The sequence below is a fragment of the Pollachius pollachius genome (assembly GCF_949987615.1).
Source record: "Pollachius pollachius genome assembly, chromosome: 3".
In the NCBI taxonomy this organism is placed as follows: domain Eukaryota; kingdom Metazoa; phylum Chordata; class Actinopteri; order Gadiformes; family Gadidae; genus Pollachius; species Pollachius pollachius.
Window position 1 is genome coordinate 13,449,606 of NC_136936.1, and position 22,385 is coordinate 13,471,990.

The window sequence follows — 22,385 nt, forward strand, 5'->3', positions numbered from 1 at the left end:
TATCTGCTGATATTCACTGATGTTATTTATAATAGAGCTGTGAAACCAATATGTAGACCTACTTGTAACTAGCAAGGACAAATATTGTGAAACAGCCATGCTAACAGTATTTCTATTGCTGCAGTGAATTGACAGTTTCTTAACCAGTTTAGGATAGGCATGATAACATAAAGCCATAATTAACAGTAATAAAAAAGTAATACAGTTTGACAACATAACGTATAGTGTATGTCATTACAAATATCTTAGTTTATTATCGTAGTTTGTGCTTTTTTATAGGTTGTCTATAGGGATTTATTTTGTAACTTGACCCGGTTACCGGGCGACTGACTGAAGTGAGGAGAATGAGCAGTGGAAATGGACTGATGGCCAACTCCTCCCAGTTCACCCTGGAGGGAAAGCCTTTTCGCATCCTGGGAGGCTCCATCCATTACTTCCGTGTCCCCAAAGCCTACTGGGAAGACCGGCTGTTGAAGATGAAGGCCTGTGGTCTCAACACTCTCACAACGTAAGACACACCCTTCAGCATTGATTCAGTGAGAGAAACACATTTTAATTAATTAATTGTTATCATTTTTTTAAAAGCAGATCCAATTAATCCAAACTATAACCAGCACACTCAAGTTCAAGAAAACAAATGATCTCAATGCAACCATTGCCATTAGACACCTTTCACTCACATGTAAACGCACCATGACACTTGATGCGACACTTTAGTAAATATTGAGTCTTGTTTGCATGCGTCACTTGGCTACAAAGCTTTCAGCTTAAATAGGAAAAAACCTAAGCATGACCTTGAATGGCAGATCAGTTATATTTGTGCATGAATGAATGTTTCTTCTTCTTCTTCTTCTTCTTCTTCTTCTTCTTCTTCTTCTTCTTCTTCTTCTTCTTCTTCTTCTTCTTCTTCTTCTTCTTCTTTCAGATATGTGCCATGGAACCTGCATGAACCTGAAAGGGGAATGTTCAATTTCCAGGATCAGCTGGATTTAAAGTAACGATTTAATTTTAAAATTACCCAATCATCTTTCATAGTAAAATCATTCAGTCCTAATAAATGTGTTTGCAATAAAATACCAGCTTTATCGATCTCTGCTAGGGCTTATATCAGCTTAGCTGCAAAGCTAGGACTCTGGGTGATTCTGCGGCCTGGACCTTATATCTGTGCCGAATGGGATTTGGGAGGTTTGCCGAGGTTAGTCCATCCAACTAGTATGATTAATAATTAGTATATCTTTCACAAGCTGTAAAGATCCCTAGCTCCTATCACCAATCTATATTTCAGCTGGCTGTTACAAGACAAACACATGCAGTTGAGGACAACCTATCCAGGATTTGTCAGTGCAGTTAATGCCTACTTTGACAAGCTCATCCCGCTAATCAAACATCTGATGGTAAAGTCTCTTTGAAGTGTTTTTTAGAATAATCTTCAGTATATTTTAAACTTGTGAATCATTTGACAATATTTATAATAATGTTACTTACCACATCCATTGTATTGTGTGTTTACTTCTACATTGTTTTTCTTTAAGTTTCAAGGAGGTGGCCCGATAATTGCTGTACAAGTTGAGAATGAATATGGATCATATGCCAAGGATGACAAATACATGGCATTCATCAAAAACGTAATCTTCTATTTTCAATACATTCTCTGACAAGCTTAATTATTAACTTCACTAAATCAATGAAAATGAGTTTAGTATGGGAGTTTTATGAAATTGTATAAATGCATTATAGGTTTATGATTGGATAATTGGATGATTATGTAATCATTCTTGGATGATTACATAACATTTATATCTCTGCCCACCTCTCTCTCACTCTCTCTCCCTCTCTCTCTCTCCCTCTCTCTCTCTCTCTCTCTCTCTCTCTCTCTCTCTCTCTCTCTCTCTCTCTCTCTCTCTCTCTCTCTCTCTCTCTCTCTCTCTCCCTCTCTCTCTCTCTCTCTCTCTCTGTAATGTATTTTATCTTCTGTTCTCTGCAGTGTCTCCTGTCCAGGGGCATCACTGAGCTCCTGGTGACTTCAGACAACTGGGAGGGTTTGAAGTGTGGGGGTGTAGAGGAAGGTATACCTGGAGTCCTGGACACGGCAACATGATTTTAATTGGCAAAACATTATATACTAGTTGTTATACTATTATTATTCATACAGTGTATTTGTTGTACCATGATTCTCCATTGGTTCTCTATGTTATTCTCGCTTGCCTTCGTTCCAGCTCTAAAAACAGTGAACCTGCAGAGACTTTCCTTCGGAGCCATACAGTATTTATCTGACATGCAGGTATGTGGACCAACAGTGAATGCAGGAATAGACATAGTCTGTTAGAGCACCAAAATAGAAATAGAAACATTGAATTGTATAACTTGTATTCAAGCAGATAACCGTAACATCAGCATTTGTGTATTTGACTTGTTAGCCCCAAAGACCTCTCATGGTGATGGAATACTGGTCTGGATGGTTTGACGTCTGGGGAGAGAATCACCACATCTTTCAGGCCGACGGCAAGAAACATTTATTATGCACAACAAAAAGTCAGATTAGCAGCTTTTTAAAGCATATGCAGAAACACGCTCAGTTGCACACAGTCATTTTTGACAGCAGTTGTTAAGGCAGACAAGAAGAAAATAACCGAAAATAAGATGTCACACTCATAACCTCTTTATATATCTGCAGAACTATTCACTGCTTTTTATGTTACACCTAGCCACTAGTCCCACTTACCGTCACTCCATCGGCAGACATGCTGGCAGTGGTGTCAGAGATTCTGGAGAGAGGCGTGTCCATCAATCTCTACATGTTTCACGGCGGGTCCTCTTTTGGCTTCATGAATGGAGCCATGGACTTTGGAACCTACAAATCTCAGGTCAATAGTTATGGTAGGTCGACATATTGTTGGGCAAAGCCCAAGGCTTAATGTCAAAGAAAGATGTCAGATAATCATCTGTTTGAAATATGAGTGTTCCCATTGTTATGCATATGCTAGTATGTATCAATCAATCAAACGATAATATCATTCACTCTAGATTATGATGCACCTTTATCAGAGGCTGGGGACTACACTCCAAAATATCATGTCCTGCGAACCTTGTTCAGCCAATACCACTGTAAGTAGTATCAATAGTATCAATAAGCAGATTTTAGTTCTGGCATTCAGTGTATTGTAGATGTCATTTTGGTTTTAGATGCAATAACTATTAAAAACAGCTAAGCGTTTTTAAAGTTAAGCGTGCCTGGAAGACACATTTCTCTTTGCCTTTCAGCTGAGCCTCTTCCTGATGTGCCGTCTCTTCAGAAGAGGTCAGCCTATCACCCTGTTGACGTACAGCAATACTTGTGCCTGTGGGACACCCTCCGCTTCGCAGACAAGGTGTGCTACAAGCACAAAGATCAACCTCATGTTGCGTGCTGGTTTAGACAATAATGACATAATAATCAAAATCGAAATATCTATAACAAAAAGATCATGGTTAAGAAACAGTTTTTCAGCTTTCAAATAAGATCTCACTGCATTATTTGCCAAGCAGTTATGAGAAAGATGGTATGTTTTATATCATGGCAAAGCATTCAGTCCTCACTATGGTCGTTTCATTGAAATGAAGAATTTTCACATCTCATTTGTTTCATTTTTTAAATGATGCACTGATGCCTGAATTGAACTGAAAAATCTGCTCTTACACACGCGCCTATCTAGCAATTAAAGTCAGAGAAGCCAATTAACATGGAGAATCTTCCGGTGAACAACAACAACGGCCAGTCGTACGGCTACACTCTGTACGAGACCACCATCACCAGCGGGGGAACCCTCCACTCCTTGAATAACATCAGAGACAGAGCGCTGGTGAGAACATACTTTATCATTCAAAGTAAACCCAGCATGAAGATACACACACACACACACACACACACACACACACACACACACACACACACACACACACACACACACACACACACACACACACACACACACACACACACAAACACACACACACTCATACACAACAATCACATGAAAAGCATCAGATATCTTTGGTCCCCTGGGGTATCTACATAACATTTGTTGGTCTCATGGGCTACGTATTTATGTTCTCTAGGTGTTTGTTGACAGACAGCCAGTTGGCAGTCTGAACTACAAGACTCAAGAGCTAACAATTCCTGATGGAAAGGTATTTTATCTTATCTTAATATTTTTATGATAAGATAAGCCATAAACCATAAGATGATAAGCCCTAATTCACACTCTCCACACATTGTGATACCTCATCCCAACATTCTACATTTTTTGTGAAATTGCTTTAAATGCCTTTAATATCTTTATAGGATGACTAAGAACCATGTTTAATGCATTTGATTTTTAAAGAGAGCGAGAACGTTGACTTTGCTTGTGGAGAACTGTGGAAGAGTGAATTATGGGAAAGCACTGGACAGCCAACGCAAAGGTATTCTTCAAACTTCATTGTTTTGAGTTGTTTCATTGTATTATGTATTTCTTATCACACTACTAGGTGCAATTAATACCTTGTATCAGCGTCTACACTGTGGATATAGCTCATCTCTGTTTTAAACCGTGTGTTGTATTTTGCTAGTCACATCTTTAATCATTGCTTTTCAAGGTCTTGTTGGAGATATCACGTTGAATAATGCCCCTCTGAGAGACTTCACTATCTACTGTTTGGATATGAGGCCAAGCTTTATGAGGAGGTCGGTCCCAGCCATTTGACCATATATATGAACACAACTGTTTCCTTTTGATTTATTTCCTTTTATAAAATAATGTCACTGTATACTGTTCAGATTGAGTTCAGCTCCCTGGAAGTCTGTCCCACATAAGCCCTCCTTCCCAGGGTTTTTTCAGGCTACACTGCATGTGGAAGAGTCTCCCAGAGACACATTTCTCACTATGTCTGTGAGTAGGACAAATTGTCATAAACCTTTATTTCTTTTTTGAAGCCTTTTAATGAATTCAATGATTTTATAATTTAGGATTTAATTCATTATTTCATGAGTATTTGTTACTTAATTGTATCACATTTAAATAACATCATTAATAATATTTATTATTATTAGATGTTGAAAGTCAGGGGCATCGTTTAAAATGTGAATAGTTGGAATATGTCATAACTTCATTATTTGCGATCCCTCTTCATAATGAATGGGTTCTATGTTACACAAAACAAATTAATCAAATTAATCATGGATAATGCGTCTATGTGTTCAAAGGATTGGGGTAAAGGAGTAGTGTTTATTAATGGCCAGAATTTGGGCCGCCACTGGTTCATTGGTCCCCAGCACTACCTGTATGTCCCTGGACCATGGCTCAGGAGAGGAGAGAACCAGGTGTGTTCAGTCAGAAATAGTTTGATACTTCTGATACATATAAATGTATACAAATACATATATTTGTGATATTTTCATACATTCTTTTCATTCTTATCATTTGAAGATGGGAATGAAAATATGTTTATGAGAATGAAGATGTGCATTGCCTGTTACTTGATGCAAGCTTATTGTTAAATGTTTTATGTCCTTCTAGATTATTGTTTTTGAGGAACACAAATCAGAAGAGAAACTTGTCTTCGCTGAAAATCCTGATCATGGAAAGACAATTGATGTGTACAAACTCCCCTTTTGTACATTGCTGTAACTCCCCTTTTGTGTGTACACACACACACACACACACACACACACACACACACACACACAAACACACATACACACACACACACACACACACACACATGCACACAGGTTAGAATCTTACTACAACATTAAGATAATATAATGCAATACTATCTAATAAAGAGCAAAATGCATTAAAATAAAACAAATATTAATAGCACTAGCAATTTCAGTTTGTTCACTTGAATATCTTTCTCTTTCTTTACTTTTTCACTAGTCGTGTTGGTTTTAACATTAAATAAACATAATTTTGTTTGGATTGTTTTTATCCACATGTCCTGTTGCGGTAACAAAACGATCATAGACTTAACCTTAAGACACGCCTAGACATGCTTCCTATTGGATGTATCAGTGTATGGGGGCGTTCCCTAGTGATTCACAAAGAACTGACGCGTATGTTGTGCTAAGGTGCTGTAACGGTGCAGAATTGTTAGCACTAGGCGTGCATTTGCATTGTCATTTCAAGTCAAGGAAGTGTCAATATGTTGACCATAGCCGTATGAATGTAGTATAGTTGAACTTAATCAACCTGCGAAGGGGCTAGTTTATATCCATATTTGATTGTATAGTATTTTGCACAAGCTAGGCAGTAGCCTAGCCATTAAAGCAGTAGTCCAGCTAGGGCTCTCAGGTCGCTACTAGACATTTAATTATAGGTCACATCGAGACCCTTTCTTTCATATATATCGTATTGAGGTTGTCTCGGGATGGATTATCTGGGAGTCATCGGGTACTCCTTGTTCATTCCGCTGTGTGCACTTCTGTTTGCAGCCTACAAACTTGGGTTGCTCTACCAGTTGTTCCACAAGGTGAGTTATGCTTCATAAAACACTGACTTGCTCGCACCCTTCTTCTTGTGATTAATATATGACGGCTACCGGCATTTATGAAACTTGTTGGAACAGTTGATAAACTATTTGAAACAGTCGTAAGAGCTATAGGTGAAAGGTGAACTGTTGACACTTGACACCAGTGGCGAGAGGAGCTGTCAACTTTGGACAGGCTGTTGTTTTACAACACCAAGGCTTTCTGAAGGTCCTCCTGAAGAGGCGCTCTTTAGGATGGGGCGCGTCTAAAGGTAACAAGTAGATTGTGAAATGGCTAACAGTGGGACAGATAACCTTCTTCACGTGTGATGAAATATTCGGAATCTTAGACTATATTTTGCAAGCTGTAATTTAGGCTAGTGGGATATGTAAAATAGTCGAGGTTATCAAATTACCATTTCACCTCAATTGAACTCTCCACACAAAAAGGAAAAGCTTAAAGGTGAAACGCACTTTGACAGAGGCCGAAGTGTGTCACACACGTCCTCTGGTCCTCAACTAAACAACCGCCGGTGCAGTGCCTGTTGGGTGCCGATTGTTGCATCGTTCCTGATAACCGCTCAACCAAACAACTTCCCACTCGACAATGCATTTCCTCGGGTGCCCAGAAATAAATACGTAAAGCAGGAAGTAGATCAGATGGACGGTCCTAGAGATATGCGTAAGACAAATGACACCGTTTTAACTATTCATTTTAATATGTCACCGAATCGGCTGCCATACTGTTGGTTTCAGTAGTCTCTCAATTATATTGAATTAAAAGAACATTCGTTTTCCGTAGGGACCTTAGTTAGCATGGTTCAAGGATCAAGGCAAAATACAAGTGCATGTAATAAGCATTCAAAAATGTAGTACAATGGTCCACTGAATGGTTAAAAGCAGTGTTAACGACCAATATAACTGATAAGTTGAGCCGTGGAAATGAGGATGGGATAACATTTGATATGGCTTATTTCGTAAGCCATATCAAATGTAAGCCACATTTGATATGGCTTACGTTTGGGTGTTTCTGAAACGATCTTCAGTGGTCTGAATAACATCCATCATCACCCTACACGCTTCTTCCCCGCCAGGCCGAAACCAAGAGCCCGCGCCACGGCGGGGAGAGCGTCGCAGAGGTGCTGCGTGCGCACAATGTCAAGTATGTCTTCACGCTCGTCGGTGGCCACATCTCCCCCATACTGGTGGCGTGTGAGAAGCTCGGCATCCGCATCGTGGACACCAGGCACGAGGCAACGGCCGTCTTCGCCGCCGACGCTGTGGCGAGGCTTTCGGGTAAACACAGCGTTGCCTACATCAACGCAGCCCCTATTAATGAGCTCCATCTGGAAATGTGGTGTTTCAGGCCCGTTTTCTCCATTCTATCATTATTTTATTCATTCATTCAACCGTTATGGGTGTTGTCATGCTACTGCCCTACCATATGAATACAAAGTTGTGTCTGTGAGATTAAGTAGCTCGTATATATCATATGCATATATGCGTTGCATATAGTATATGACTAGTTAGTTTATATATGGTGCCTTGGAGTAGTTAAGCAAGATTGGGTATATTTGTGCTGTATGTTATTGTTGATTGTCACCATAAGTCGTCCCTCCCTCCAGGCACTGTGGGTGTAGCAGCAGTGACTGCTGGCCCAGGCCTCACCAACACTGTGACAGCGGTGAAGAACGCCCAGATGGCAGAGTCGCCACTGCTGCTCATGGGCGGAGCCGCTGGAACTCTTCTTCAGGTAGAGCATGCTTCCACTACAGTGTCGCCCTTTGTGTCCTTCCTCAAAGCTCAGAACTACAGATAATTTATTTAGCTGTACAGTGCAAATATTACTTCACTGCAAATGCAGTGTCAACATGTGCGAAAAACACATGTTGACCTGTTTCTAATACAGGCTTAGCTTTCCTTGTAACACATCATTTTAACCCATGCATAGTAAAACTTCTGTGTATCACGTTTTGTGTTCAAGCCAAATTAAGTCTGAGAACCCTTTCCCATTTCTTGTGTGTGTGTGTGCACGCTGCTCTTGTGAAACAGGGCAGGGGAGCACTGCAAGACATCGACCAGATGTCCCTTTTCAAGCCACTGTGCAAGTTCTGTGCCTCCATTAGAACGATCCGTGAGATCGTTCCCACGGTCAGGAAGGCTCTAGCCATCGCCCAGTCCGGCACCCCCGGGCCAGTCTTCATAGAGTTCCCCATCGACACACTGTACCCATTCCACATGGTGTCCAAGGAGTTTGGGGTCAAAAACCCGCCCAAGGGCCTAATGGGGAAGGTAGTCACTTGGTAGGTCACTAGGGAGTTTGCATAGTATTATTGAGTGTTAGTAATTTTTTATATTTTTACCAATTGTTTTGTAATTAAACACTACAACTACAACTTTTTTTAAGGTATCTTGAAAACCACCTCACAAACCTGTTTGCTGGAGCATGGGAGACGAGAGATGTGTCTCCATTACCTGTTGACATCCCGCACGCCACCGATGATCAGGTAAGACTCATTCTCTTATCTCCAATAAGCAATATATTGTTTGCTTTTCCATCCAGGACCAATACATTCTTTCACACTGTGTCTAACTTAGCTATTTATAACTTGTATGTTTGTTGCATCATTAACATAGGTCCAAAAGTGCATCGAGCTGGTAAGCCGGGCCAAGAAGCCTGTCATTCTCTTGGGTAGCCAAGCCACACTGCCGCCAACTCCTGTGGAAGATATCAGGTGTGCTGTCTGCTACTCTGCTTGCACCTAATCTTGTGCCTTGTGTTGCGTTGGAAAAAATATATATAGTTAAGCACTTCCAAACTCTTTAGCTGCTTGTACTTGGTACTAATTGCTCAATTAACTTCTGCCTTTAACATTTTGAATTAGTAAATAATAGCATAACTAAGCTTAATAATTATTAAGTACTGTTTCATTCGTGTGGTAATATTTATCTTATAAGAAATAATCATTTATCTGGTATTGCATGTATCCCTGTCTTCCAGGAAAGCCTTAGAGTTGCTGGGAATCCCTTGCTTTCTGGGAGGCATGTCTCGTGGCATGCTGGGTAAAGACAGCCCCATCCATATCAGACAGAACAGACGAGATGCCCTTAAGGAGGCTGACGTGGTGCTGCTGGCAGGTCAGTCCTTCTGGCCTTAGTTTCGGTCCTTGGTCCAAGCTGCTGTTGGACCAATCTTTCCACGGTTGTTCCGTTGAGTGTAGAAATGTGTGTGCCATAGAAAGCCAAAGAGAAAAGACAGGCTAGGAACCGGCTCAGCGTGTTTTTCTTATTCCTTTCAGCCCCAATTTGTGGACCACAGTCAAAAAGTCGTTATATGGTGGCTGAACTAAGTTTCTTATCTTTTTCTCTGATTTAAAAAGTCCTGACAAAATGTTCTGTCATGCGTTGTTTGCTTTCCGTTATATCCAGTGGGGTTTATAAACAAGAAGTGACTGATTTGTTGTGTTGACAGGCACTGTGTGTGACTTCCGTCTGAGCTATGGCCGGGTTCTGAACAGACGCAGCAAAGTCATCGCCATCAACAGAGATAAAACTCAGCTGCTGAAGAACTCTGACATGTTCTGGAAACCAACTGTTGCGATCCAGGGTCGGTTTCAACACTCATACTAGTTATATTCAATTTTTTATTAATTAATCAATAAGTTAGTGTCACAGTGAATATTCCGTTTTGGTGTCATGTCTAAATGAAGCTGACTTGTATATTAGTAATCTATATCATGTCAATGGTCATCTTATTTGGCTGATGACAGTCAACAAGGCGAATATCGTCTAATAATAAAATGTTTTTAGGGGATGCTGGCTCATTCCTGTTGCAGCTCTCCAAAGGCCTGAAGGGCCATAAATGTCCAGAGGAATGGCCTCAGAGCCTCAAAGCAGGAGATGAGACCAAAGAAAATGCAAACAGGTAAACCCTTAGTAATGGATACATTAGGTAGGAGCCCAGTGTAAGCTCCTGTACGGTTTGAGCCACCTGAAACTGAAACTGGTTGACTGGAAGTGGGTGAATGTGCATGGCAAAAACAAGAAAAAAAAAAAGAGAAACCTGAGCCACAAGAAACCACAAGTCCACTGGAAATCACTGAATGCCTATGTAAGTAGCCAGATATGAGCATTTGCAGTCAATCAAATCAACCCCAAAAACGAGCTATGGGCCAATCCCTGATTGCATGTCAGCTGTACCCTCCTTTATTCTACTGAATATTTAATAGGGCATGACGCCTTTCGTTGTCAATTGTGTCCAATGGGGGCTCGTACACTATCTACAAAATTGTTGGTATTACTTTTAAAACGAATTGTATTATAGGTTTGTTAAATCTATAAAAATGATCTTGCTGTTATTTTCTTTAATTATACCCCGTGATTAATGCAAAGGTCATCATGCACTGTCCATTCGATGCCTATCTCATTCTCTCTCTCCCCCCTCCACCTGTATTTGTAACCAGGGCTAAAGCGGTGGAGAAGACGGACCGTCACTTGAATCCTTTGAAAGTGCTCCACTGTGTGGACGAGCTCATGGCAGAAGACAGCATCATCGTCGCTGATGGTGGGGATTTTGTGGGCAGCGCGGCCTACATCATGAGGCCAAGAGGACCCCTACGCTGGCTGGATCCAGGTAAGAGTCCCACAGGACTCGGCTCAGGGACAACTGCCCTGATTAATGCAAACTGGAACCGAGAAGAGCTATTCCCTGGCGCACTGGAGACATTTTGGGCATTGCCGTCAGCTCTTAAAAAGGCCACACTAAGTGTGCAGATTACTTAAAGTTACTTCAACATTACAGCAATATTAGTTGAATACAGGAAAAATACTTTCAGTACACTGTGGCAGGGGGGTCTTTATTGGCCAAAATGATTCTTGTTATAAATTGTATTCATCCCAAATCCTCCTAGGTGCCTTTGGGACGCTTGGAGTAGGAGGCGGGTTTGCCCTAGGAGCAAAGCTGTGCCGACCAGAATCAGAGGTAGCCTTCATTGACTATGGATTCTTGCATTATTTAAAGGATCGCTCACTTGATCTAAACGTGCCCTTTTTCCCTGAGGTATGGATCGTCTACGGTGACGGCTCCTTGGGGTACAGCGTTGCAGAGTTTGACACCTTCACGAGGCATAAGGTGACGACTCCATTTTAGAGCTCCTGGTTTATAGCCAGGTCGATTTAGTATCCTAATTTACTTCATTATCATTTTACTTGTTGCTCCACCAGATGGTTAATCTAATTTGGGTATTTCTCATTGGAAATTAAACGTCAAACTGTACTAACAATTAAACACTTACACACAATAACCAGAGAAAGCGCTGCTTTCTCTGTATTTCTGAGTGTCTGTCTATCTATGTGTCCGTCTAGACGCCAGTCATAGCTGTGGTGGGGAACGATGCGTGCTGGAGTCAGATTTCAAGGGAGCAGGTGCCCATACTCGGCAGCAACGTTGCCTGTGGCCTCGCTTTCTCGGGTAAATATCGTTGTACCGCAGCACTGATCTGGAATAACCGCCCATGCCAGATGCATTGTTAACAGAACAGCATTTTTGCTTGTTCTTGTTTGCTTGCTTGTTGGCCACTGTTTGTCTATCATTTATGGTCTTGTATGTGCTGTATGTGTGTCCTTTTACTATTCCTGCTGCCAGGAATTGCTGCTGTCATGGCAATTTGCTTAAGAGATATTGCGTCTAGGGCAGATGAGACTTCTCAACGCGAAAAAACCCACAATAGTTGTAGACAATTAACCTATTTTAGTGTGTGCATACATTAGGCTCAGTTCCTAACACACAGGAAGTTCTAAAGTTTCACATCCTCCCCACAATGCAGTTGTAAATAATCAAATCAGGTAATGTTACCCAAGACACAAAGTTGCCTGTGCTCTCGTCAAGCAGAAGAATGCATAAGGGGATGCCTTCTCCCTTGTGACCGGTTTACCCCAAGCACAAAGGATTCAATTTAGATGACACTGAGGAAAGGCAGAAAATACAAGGAATAGGAAACAAAGCTTTAAACGGCTAAAAGGAAACAACATATGTATTATTCCATCACACCACTAGGGGACAATTAAAGTTTTTTTAATTGAATTGGATTCAATTTAATTGTTTTGCACACGTTCATTGTCAATCAATAGACATCATGTCCTTTCCAGACAGAAGACAACCTTTTTTTCGCACGTTTTCATTTTCAGATTACCATATTGTGGCTGACGGCTACGGAGGTAAGGGCTGCCTCATAAGACGCCAGGATGAGGACAGGCTCGGTGAAATCATCACGTCCGCTCAAAGGGAGTGCCGGGAAGGCAAGGCCATGCTGCTCAACATTCTGATCGGCAAGACGGACTTCAGAGAAGGCTCGATCTCCGTGTAGAGCGGGCCGTCGCTTGGTGCCCCGCTCAGACCCCAAAGCTATGCCCGGCTTGCCTGAGGGATTTGTCGTGGGTCAGGCAAAGAGGGAAAATAGAATGTAATGCTATGAAATGAATGAGTTCAAGACTGATTAAGGACCAGCCCGGCCCTGACCAAACCCTGGCTAACCCTATGTGCCCTTAAGAGTAACTTCAAGGTTATTAGAGTTATGATGATTATTATTATTATTTGAATTACATTTTTGTTATTTTACATGTTTACGTCGATTAAGAGTTCTTTGAACAGTCTACACATAGGATTCATCACTCACTTTATTTGGTTATTTGTATTGTTATGGTTACAAAGTATCAAACTTCACAATTATATGTCCGAATGCGAACAGGAAATTAATGAGTTATTGAGACTGACTTTTACATAAATGTGTATGGTATGTGTGATAGAAATGTCTTATGTGGAAAAATTGTGTACCTTAAAACCATGAATGAGAAGTTAATGGACTACAACTATTCAGGAACTATTTCAACCTTTACTTTTTCAATGCTGCCTAATTTAAGTTGCATCTTTCTCTTGACTGCATCTTTCTCACTTAGGCTATTAAGAGTAGATGAAACTGCTTCAGTTGACACTACACTGGCATTAGTTGTATGACCAGGATGCCCTTTCAGCCTATAGAATGTATGCATTGTGTATTCAGTCTAACGATTTACTTCTATAGGCATCTATATTTAATCCGGTCAGTGGGTTTGATTCAAAGATAAAAAAGATGAACCTCTAGGCTGCAAGTTTTTCTTTTAATCATATTCAGATAAACTAGCATATGATATCATGGTTTAAATCAGATAATTTCTGATCCAATCCATCATGCATTTGCATACACAATGCATTATTTTAAAATTCTGCTTCAGTACACATTTCAAGGGCAAAAAGGGTATATATTCTGTGTTTGTTAAATCAGAAATACATTTTAATAAATATAAGCATTTATGTGAATAATCCTTTTCTATTTTAAGCACAAATTCTGCTTATTACCTAATCCTGTCATGTAAAGACAACGTTGATTCAAATACCTTCTTTGAGGTGTCAAAAAAGCTAAAAGGGCATGTCCATCTTTTTAATTATTATGAATAAATAATGTGGTGTTTTTCATCATTCAGTAACATAACTAACGATGTGTGTGGGGTATGGGGGGATAACGATACAGGACGAATTCTAATTGTACCACTAGATGTCAGACAGTAATTTTATGGGGGAGCTTTCCTCTTTTCTTTTCTTTTTAATCTCTCAGGAGCAGCTGTACGACTCGAATAAGGAAAAATTATAAATGTACAGATTGGGTAACATTTTATAAAATATAATTTGAAAGTACTCCGCATCTTTGAACTGAAACAATAAGACACGACATCGCTGTCATTCTGCATGAGTCGCAGAAGTCTGATGTGTGTGTGTGTGTGTGTGTGTGTGTGTGTGTGTGTCAACCCTCATAATCCCATAGGATGCAGGAGACACTCCTCCCCGTGATGTGTTGAGAAGAAGACTGGTGGGAGACAACAAGTACCTGCGTATCCTCACATTATATCTACAACAAATATTGTTTTTCAAACTAAAATCGTACCGTTTACTGAATTATTCGGTTTGTACTAAAACTCCTGTGTGCCCTGGCTTGGAAGTCACTATGTTGAGGACAGCCCCTTTGGGTACCCTGACTTCTTCGGTCTGTGTCAAATGCGAGGAGCTGCATGTGAGCCCTGTGCTGCGCGGTGCGGTCTGGGAGATAACTGCTGTCTAGCGCGACGGGCTGACAGCGCATCGAACACATATCTCCTCCCCGGCTCAGCGGTGACGCTAACGGCAGAGCTAGCTCCCACTAGCCGGTAACATCAGCGGCGGTTTCTCTGGTTGTCTGGTCAGTGTAGGAAGTGGCAGATACTTCTGTTGAGTAGAAAAATACAAAGGAACCCCACTCGGGTGAGTTACGAATCGATGCTTACACACAGTGGATTAGTTTTTCTTTGAAGTTGTTGTACGCGTGGTGACAAATTAAAGATTGTAATTTAAAATCACTTCAATAGTACCGGCTTGGATTACGTGAACGCAGCAACAAGTAATAGGTCGTCACACTCCTTGAGGGTTGCTTTGTCGATTCATTGGCAATGAGCAAATGCCTCATGTTTTCTTTGCTGAACTTTTTGTGACGAACAGCCGCAGTATTTATATCTTTAATAGCATATAAACTGTACAGATTATTAAAAATTGCAAGCAGCCACTTATGTTACCTTATTGCCTTGTATTGTTGTCAATTGGTAACCTATGCAACGGGTCACTGTAGACGTGGCATTCATTATGGGAATTATGTATGTATGTATGTTTTTTCTAAATATGGATGCATATGTTGTCTTTTTAGGAGCTGAATGGCCACTGCTCTAGCAGTAAAAACCGAGAAGCGACCTGCCCATGATTCTCAGGATGTAGACTCTAATGCAAAGAAGCCCAGGTAAATTCATATGCCTTGTTTCAAAACAGCGATATGCCATGTCAAAATGTATACAATATGTACATGGAATGGATATACTGTTTGAAATCAGCTATGTGAAAGTATTTCCAGTCCTTTCAGCATCACTAACCTAAATGTTAACCGGGGTCACATTTCATACCACGTGTGACCACTAGTGTGACTAGTGTTTCAAAATGCTCTGTTTAACCTACATGCTTTCGGAAGGATGTGGAAAGCCCCATGCCTGGAACCATCGTCACTGAATATCTTCCTGCCCCAAAGGAAACTGCTGCCTAGCCTGAAGACAAAGCGGGCCCCTGAGCTGGTCCTTGTAATTGGCACAGGGGTGAGCTCCGCAGTGGCCCCCCAGGTCCCTGCCCTCCGTTCATGGAAGGGTCTGATCCAGGCCTTGCTCGACGCAGCCAATGACTTTGACCTGCTGGAGGAGGAGGAGAGCCGTCGCTTCCAGAAACACTTGCAGGAGGATAAGAACTTGGTGCACGTGGCCCATGACCTCATCCAGAAACTGTCTCCGGTAAGGACTTCCTTCCTGCTTCCTCTTTCCTGTCTAGATCCAATCTGCGTGTAACACGTGGGCTCAAAGTCTAACAGCACACTGTTCTCCTCCTTGATGGGGACATTTCCCTTATGCTTTTGTGGGATTAGAAGAAATGTATTGCTCTTATCTGGTTTAGATTTTGAGGTCATGGTAACTTTTGTTATGGGGCCAGCCTAGCCTTTAATTTGTTTTTAAATTATTCTGTGCACCAAAATAACGTGATTTGTCAGAAGATGGCTATTATGTTGTTCTTCAATACCAGTCGTTTATAAACAATCAAAGACCCAATTCTCAACATGGATTGGGTAAGGCCATGTTCTGCATCGAGCTAGCATATCCTTTGTTTGATAGTTTACAATCAAGAAGCACTTCATCTTTATTCCCATCCTAACATCATTTTATGACTCATTTCTAAATAACAGTTTAATTTCCATAGGGCTAAACATAGAAGTAATGTAAATGAATGCCTCAGTATTTTATGTGATTTGGAAGAAGTTCTGTTTCATTAGAGGAAGCAGAAGCATATTTTATGATAAGAATGATATGATATTATTAGTTGACATGTTGTTATGCCAGCAAACTTGAACAATAGTTTTTCACAGACACAATACTTTCCAGCTGCAGAGGTACATGGTTGAGAGTTAGTTGTAATTACTATTGAGCAGTTGCTTGGTTGTTTTGGTCCTTTTCAAATGTTGTTGTCTGATCGTTAAGAATAATTTAATTAGTTACGATTTCCAAATGGTAATAACTGTATTGATCATCTGAAATAGAATGAAGTGAGAAAATACGTTATCAAAAAATATATGTACATATTTTTCTGCCATAAATTCGATAACGGTGCATTCATTTGCTGTGAGGCCATGGTGATGTTCCAACCCGTGGTCAACGTGGTTGGAAAGCACGTATTGTTTCAGCCTCCAGCCCTTTGTCACAAAGGGAACAAATGGAGTTTTTATGGCTTAATCCAGTAGTGTGGATAAACCGCCACCACACTGCTGTGGGCTGCAGAGGCATCAGCCTTCTCTGTATCGCTTTGGGCCAGGTGTGTGTGTGTGTGTGTGTGTGTGTGTGTGTGTGTGTGTGTGTGTGTGTGTGTGTGTGTGTGTGTGTGTGTGTGTGTGTGTGTGTGTGTGTGTGTGTGTGTGTGTGTGTGTAAGCAAAACCTTCTGAAACAGTAGTTCCCACCCTAGGCACAGAATAGCCAACATGGACAAACAGGCCCCTACCAATTCGTATACACACTAGTCCTTGTTATGCTTTTTCTCTTCAACAGCCCAACAAAGTAGCTTTTGTGTTGCTGTACTCACGTATCAAACGATATGTTGAATATGTATGATTTTATTGTTTAAAGTAGGTTTCCATCCTTGCCCGTTACTTACCTTTTTTCCGTTATTACAAAACTGCTGAGAAAAATGCTTAATCTACTGAAGCACTTCAATGTCATAATGGTAAAACAAAGTCGTTGTAACTAATCCTCTCACATCTTTGACCCCGGACAGAAAGTGGGCTAATTAGAACTTTGCTGAGTAGTTAATTAGAATAGTCAGAATGAAAACATGCGGCTCCTAGAAGCTTGGTGATTAGGCCTAGATTAGTTTTGTTGAATTTTAGGGTCATCAAACGAGCCATTTTTGATTCAGTTCAACCTGAAAAACTAAAAACCGCTTAAATTCTGTGTCACTTTTAAAGAGTGCTTTACCTCAGGTCTACTGTCGGTCTTCTTACAATAGGCATACATGCGTCTTGATTAGCACACCATTTCTCGGTAAAAAGGTGTAAATGCTGATCAATTGCTGTAACACTAAAATGACCTGGCTCCCTTTCTTATATAAATCTAAACCTGACTTTAGAGTCAGTGTCATGTCGTGATGATTTTTATTGCAAGGATCCCCATTGGTTGTCTGTATCCCAAAGACTCCCTTGCTTAAGTCAAATGGGCTTGACTAGTGTTAAAACAGTAGATAATGATGGTTGTGTCGTGTGGTTAATGTCTTCCTTCCGGTGAAAGGTTTTTGAGTGTTTAGCTAATTTAGCTTCTTTAATCTGAATCACCAACGCCCTGGGCGGCACTCCTCTGGTATTAATAGAGATCCCTCCCTTCCTCAGTCCAACGTCTTCTCCTCTGCCAGATATGTGTTTGCTCTAGCCTGGCTTAGTGTAGAATGACGTCATTAGAATAATCCCTCAATGATGCAGTCACTAATCTGTGTGCAGTAACTCATCTTGTCCTGCCACCACAGACAACACCACAAGCAGCTCACTGTGACAAATGTACTTGCAGTTACTTTACTTGTTATGATGGGGCCAGGAAAATATGGAAAATGTGTACTACTTTGAGATGCCCTGCTGACCCTGTCTGTCTTTAGTATTAAGTGCTGGTTCCGGAGTTGTCATGTTCTCCCTGTGTTTACCCACGCATACCCTGGGTAAACCTTTGCTTACCCAGCTGTGGTCTGCTTAAACTCACTGTGGAACTGGGCCTATACATTGCAGCTAGATTCCTAATAGATTACAAAAGTGTGTGTATATATGAAAATTGCTTGGCTTGGTTTCTATGGTAGTAAAATCAGAGTTTCAAACTGGCTTTGTGTGTGTGTGTGTGTGTGTGTGTGTGCATTATCATACACCGAGACCCGAGTCATGGGTATGTTGACAACTTAATTTGCTCTCGGTTACAGCTGCTGGGTTGAATACGTGTATAGTTAGAATGACACTGATTCTATTTGTAAGGCATATACTGTGCATTGTTCCATCCTCTCTTCCTTCCTCCCTTCCTTCCTTTTCAATCAATCAATCAATCAATGATCATTTTTTATCAATACCTATCTCAAAGTGTGAGATAGGTTAGGGATGAAGAACATGTTTCCAGATGTTGTGTCATGTACATTATGTGTTTCATCCCATTATTCCCTTTTTTGGTTTTCCTTGTAATACCCGGTAGTAATTTCAACTTTCAGGATAAGCGGCCATTTAACTGTAATCCAACGCCTTTAACACTCAATGTCAATCACGTCTTCTGTCCTTGATTGTGGCGGGCTACTTCAGCGTCCCACCGGCCATATTGTTTGTGTGTCCCCCACTGTTTGTTACCTTTTCATCGTGTTTGCCTCCCTACAGAGAACGGGCAACGTGCGCTCCACCTTCTTCAAGGACTGCCTGTACGAGGTGTTTGACAACCTGGAGTGCAAGATGGAGCACGCGGGCAAGCACCTGCTGCGCTCCGTGCTGCAGCTGATGGAGAGCGGCGCCCTCGTCCTCACCACCAACTTCGACAACCTGCTGGAGATCTACGCCGCCCACCAGGGCACCAGGCTGGAGTCGCTGGACCTCACGGACGAGAAGAAGGTAGGACGATGCTCCACCGGGGTGTTTAGAGAATTATCCTTAAAGCCTCTTGTTTAGTGTGTTTTTTTTTTTTGTTGTTGTTTTTTTCTTTTTTTACAGTTTTCTTGAACATTATCTGTCTATGTAAAGGTCCAAATGGACTTGGGAGTGCATGCTTCACTAGCCCAGCCTGTCTTCCGCCTGAAAGAATCTTTCCAGCGCCCCTTGCGTCACGTGGCCACAGAGGTCAAAGTTTGCCCCGTTAATCGTCTGTGGGAGAACTTTACAAGTTGGAACAATATTTGCATTTGGTGAAAGACACGGCTGGAGGAGGGTAGTATTTCTCTAATCAAGAGCAAACAGCTGGGTTTGTAAAAGTTCTCACAAGCTTTCTCTGTGATAGCCAAAAGGTCAACTGAACTGCAGCCTCTCAATCCTGGTATTTATGTCCCATCTCCCATCCGAGCTAATGTGTTGCAAACCTGTTTCTGTCCAGCAGGAACAGGATTAGGTGCGTTGGACTGTTAACAAACTGTGTGTGTATGTCTGTGTCCTCGTGGGTATGTCTGTGTGCGTGTGTGTGTTACCAGGTATTAGAGTGGGCCCAGGAGAAGCGCAACTTGAGCGTTCTGCACATCCATGGTGTTTACACTAACCCAAGTGGAATTGTACTACACCCTGCTGGCTACCAGAATGTACTGAGGAATACGGAGGTTATGGTAAGCACGACATTCGATAGGCCGCGCTTATCCTTGAGCCTAAATGGTGCCGGCTGCTAGTTCATTATTAGGGAAACATAGAATAATTTGGGACAGGCTTCGTCATCATACAAACCCTGACCAGGAAGACAATAAATCTGATGGAAGGATGACATGGGAACCGCTGGTGACATATGAGGTTAAAGGGCAAATACTACATAAAGGCACCAATTCTGAGTTTTAAGTTTTTTTTTTATTATTATGAGAATTATATTATGAGAGAGTAAAAATATCATCAATTTTCACAAATTGTCCTACTCCATGGCTTATGTCTTTATGCCTAAATTGTGTTTTCTTTGTGGATTCTGCTTGCCCTTGTTGGTCATGTCCTGATGTTAGCACAGCTGAGAACGCAGCAGTAACCCCGCCCCTCCTCCCCTCCTCCCCTTCTTCCCCCCATCTCTCCCTCCCCACAGCGGGAGATCCAGAAGCTGTATGAGACCAAGTCGTTTGTGTTCCTGGGCTGTGGGCGCACGGTGGACGACACCACCTTCCAGGCTCTGTTCCTGGAGGCGGTGAAGCACAAGTCGGACCTGGAGCACTTCATGCTGGTGCGGCGCGAGGACGTGGGCGAGTTCAAGAAGCTCCGCGACAACATGCTGGACAAGGGCATCAAGGTCATCTCCTACGGCGACGAGTACTCCGACCTGCCCGAGTACTTTGAGCGGCTGGCAAACGAGATCTGCAGCCGCGATGCATCCACCACCGCCGCCGCCGCCGCCACGCCCTATGGTCAGTTCTGTGGCCGTTTTTTTTTTAATATTTCGTAATTACTTTCCCTTCGTGTACAATTTGGGTTGTAGGTTCAAGTTATATTTGACTTTTCTTACAAAAAAATTGCCATTCATTCTCTGCATTCAAACATGCATAACTGCACTGTAAACCCAAAGCTTCACTTCCAATAGGGTTCAGGCCTGATGTTTATTATTTTAATATTTCATATATGTATGCTATAATATTGATATAACTGAGGGTGTCTTGCCACCTGATTCATCCCAATGAGAGAACTAGTGTGAAGTTCTTCCACACTGCATCCTACATCTTGAGCACTTTAAATCATCAGTTTATTTTAGGTTGTTGTTAAACCAGAATAAAGTGAGGTTTTAATACTATTTTTCTACTTACAGGGTCTCCTTCACAAAACGGGGACGAACAACAGAATGGCTTTAACACACAGAAAAGCCTTCTCCAAGGTTAGGACTGAATGTTTCTCTTTGGTGTCAGTGCCTGTTTGCCAGGAGCATTTGAAGAATATCAGTCAATTCCTCTTCCCTCCCTACTTGTAGACATGCAATTTCAGTCTCTTCCAGGATTCATTTTTGGTTTTAACCGACTTGCATGTGTGGCATTCAGTGATGGCAGATGTTGCTCCTTGTTGCACTCTTCATGTCAATTCATTCCCTCCCTCTTCTGTTTTGCCCCAGACTATCGTTCTTGACAGGCAAACGGTCGGGAGCTCACTCTGTCAGTTTCCCCCAGACTCCAGTAGAGATCAGTCTACTACTCCCAGTCAAGCTCAGGTCAGATTTCACTTGTTGGACTTATTGAGGGCTACCAGTAACAGGTGCCACAAGAGACCTTATTGCTGTTACTACGATTTAATAAAAGCCCTGTTTGGTTTCCTTTTTATTCGCTTAATTATTTTTATAAAGGGAAGCAGGGTGTAAACAGAAATGGACAAAAAAAAAATAAAAAATCAAGCATCAAGTCTGCTAATAGCCTTTATCCAACCCCGAACTATTTATTTTAGTAATAAGAATATTGCGGAGGGGGGCAAGTGATATTTAGTATGATATTCAAACTCACTTTGATGCATCACCTGGTTCGTAAGACAAAAGACCAGGGGGCTGGGTGGTGATGTCCGAACCGAACTCCATGCAGTGGAACATGCAAATATGAATACATCTCTGAATGAACTCCCATCACTGGCCTACAACACCCCTGGCTTGCAGTGATTGGACCTCAGGTCAACTACAACGTGAACCCCAGGTAGTTGATTGTAAAGATAGTGCATTATATTTTTCAATGTATTATATTCCTCTGTTGAACTTGAACCTTTGGACACTTGACTTGGGTCTTGCTGTGTAAGGGGAATGAGGTTGGAGTTAATTTATTTTTTATTCATCAAGTGCATGAGAATGTTCTCAAAAGGTGACCCAGAATGCCCTATGCAGGGGGAACTTTGCTTCTCCCATTAACACAAAAATAAGTTGTATACTTTTCTGTCTAAGCTTTTTTGTATTTAATACTTGCATGCGTTTGTGACAATTGTTTGATATTTATAAGCACACTTTTCAGAATAAATTCTTCATATCCCCAGTGTCTTGGTATTAATTGATAGATTTCATGAACACGATCCATATTCCACCACAGAACAAACTCCACCACTTTGTAAGCATT

At 41.5% G+C, this 22,385-nt stretch overlaps 3 protein-coding genes across 5 annotated transcripts; all 3 read left to right on the forward strand.

Annotated features, from left to right (window-relative positions):
• Positions 1-344: 344 nt before the first annotated feature.
• Positions 345-5,645, forward strand: LOC307072784 (beta-galactosidase-1-like protein 2; the record flags this gene model as incomplete). Its single annotated transcript, XM_079732264.1, has 18 exons — positions 345-508; positions 926-994; positions 1,100-1,195; positions 1,286-1,394; positions 1,533-1,625; positions 1,985-2,066; positions 2,217-2,281; positions 2,418-2,502; positions 2,740-2,877; positions 3,025-3,105; positions 3,262-3,368; positions 3,693-3,839; positions 4,096-4,167; positions 4,362-4,440; positions 4,615-4,702; positions 4,796-4,907; positions 5,222-5,338; positions 5,535-5,645. The coding sequence occupies 18 exons, from the start codon at positions 345-347 to the stop codon at positions 5,643-5,645; spliced, it is 1,815 nt and encodes a 604-aa protein (XP_079588390.1).
• Positions 5,646-6,105: 460 nt separating this feature from the next.
• ilvbl (ilvB (bacterial acetolactate synthase)-like) lies at positions 6,106-13,910 on the forward strand. The gene is made up of 14 exons (XM_079733532.1): positions 6,106-6,489; positions 7,581-7,782; positions 8,112-8,239; positions 8,539-8,789; positions 8,894-8,993; positions 9,124-9,221; positions 9,488-9,624; positions 9,959-10,093; positions 10,297-10,411; positions 10,950-11,119; positions 11,397-11,467; positions 11,546-11,617; positions 11,851-11,956; positions 12,673-13,910. The coding sequence occupies exons 1-14, from the start codon at positions 6,388-6,390 to the stop codon at positions 12,849-12,851; spliced, it is 1,866 nt and encodes a 621-aa protein (XP_079589658.1). The 5' UTR covers positions 6,106-6,387; the 3' UTR covers positions 12,852-13,910.
• A 566-nt stretch (positions 13,911-14,476) lies between these two features.
• On the forward strand, positions 14,477-22,269 carry fam118b (family with sequence similarity 118 member B). Of its 3 annotated transcripts, none has more exons than XM_079733492.1 (8): positions 14,477-14,815; positions 15,252-15,341; positions 15,567-15,876; positions 19,021-19,248; positions 19,818-19,946; positions 20,402-20,717; positions 21,113-21,178; positions 21,410-22,269. In XM_079733492.1, the coding sequence occupies exons 2-8, from the start codon at positions 15,259-15,261 to the stop codon at positions 21,421-21,423; spliced, it is 1,146 nt and encodes a 381-aa protein (XP_079589618.1). In that variant the 5' UTR covers positions 14,477-14,815; positions 15,252-15,258; the 3' UTR covers positions 21,424-22,269. The 3 variants fall into 3 exon arrangements, with proteins under 3 accessions (XP_079589618.1, XP_079589620.1, XP_079589619.1); XM_079733494.1 differs by having other exon boundaries at positions 15,624-15,876; XM_079733493.1 differs by having other exon boundaries at positions 14,477-14,721.
• The last annotated feature ends 116 nt before the right edge of the window (positions 22,270-22,385 follow it).

Excerpts from the sequence above, each read along its gene's own strand:
- ilvbl (XM_079733532.1), top strand. The coding sequence starts at position 6,388 with ATGGATTATCTGGGAGTCATCGGGTACTCCTTGTTCATTCCGCTGTGT. Across the intron at positions 9,222-9,487 it reads ACTCCTGTGGAAGATATCAG|GAAAGCCTTAGAGTTGCTGG; the intron begins GTGTGCTGTCTG and ends CCTGTCTTCCAG. Across the intron at positions 11,957-12,672 it reads CTGTGGCCTCGCTTTCTCGG|ATTACCATATTGTGGCTGAC; the intron begins GTAAATATCGTT and ends TTTCATTTTCAG.
- fam118b (XM_079733492.1), top strand. The coding sequence starts at position 15,259 with ATGGCCACTGCTCTAGCAGTAAAAACCGAGAAGCGACCTGCCCATGAT. Across the intron at positions 15,877-19,020 it reads TCATCCAGAAACTGTCTCCG|AGAACGGGCAACGTGCGCTC; the intron begins GTAAGGACTTCC and ends GCCTCCCTACAG. Across the intron at positions 19,947-20,401 it reads TGAGGAATACGGAGGTTATG|CGGGAGATCCAGAAGCTGTA; the intron begins GTAAGCACGACA and ends CCCTCCCCACAG.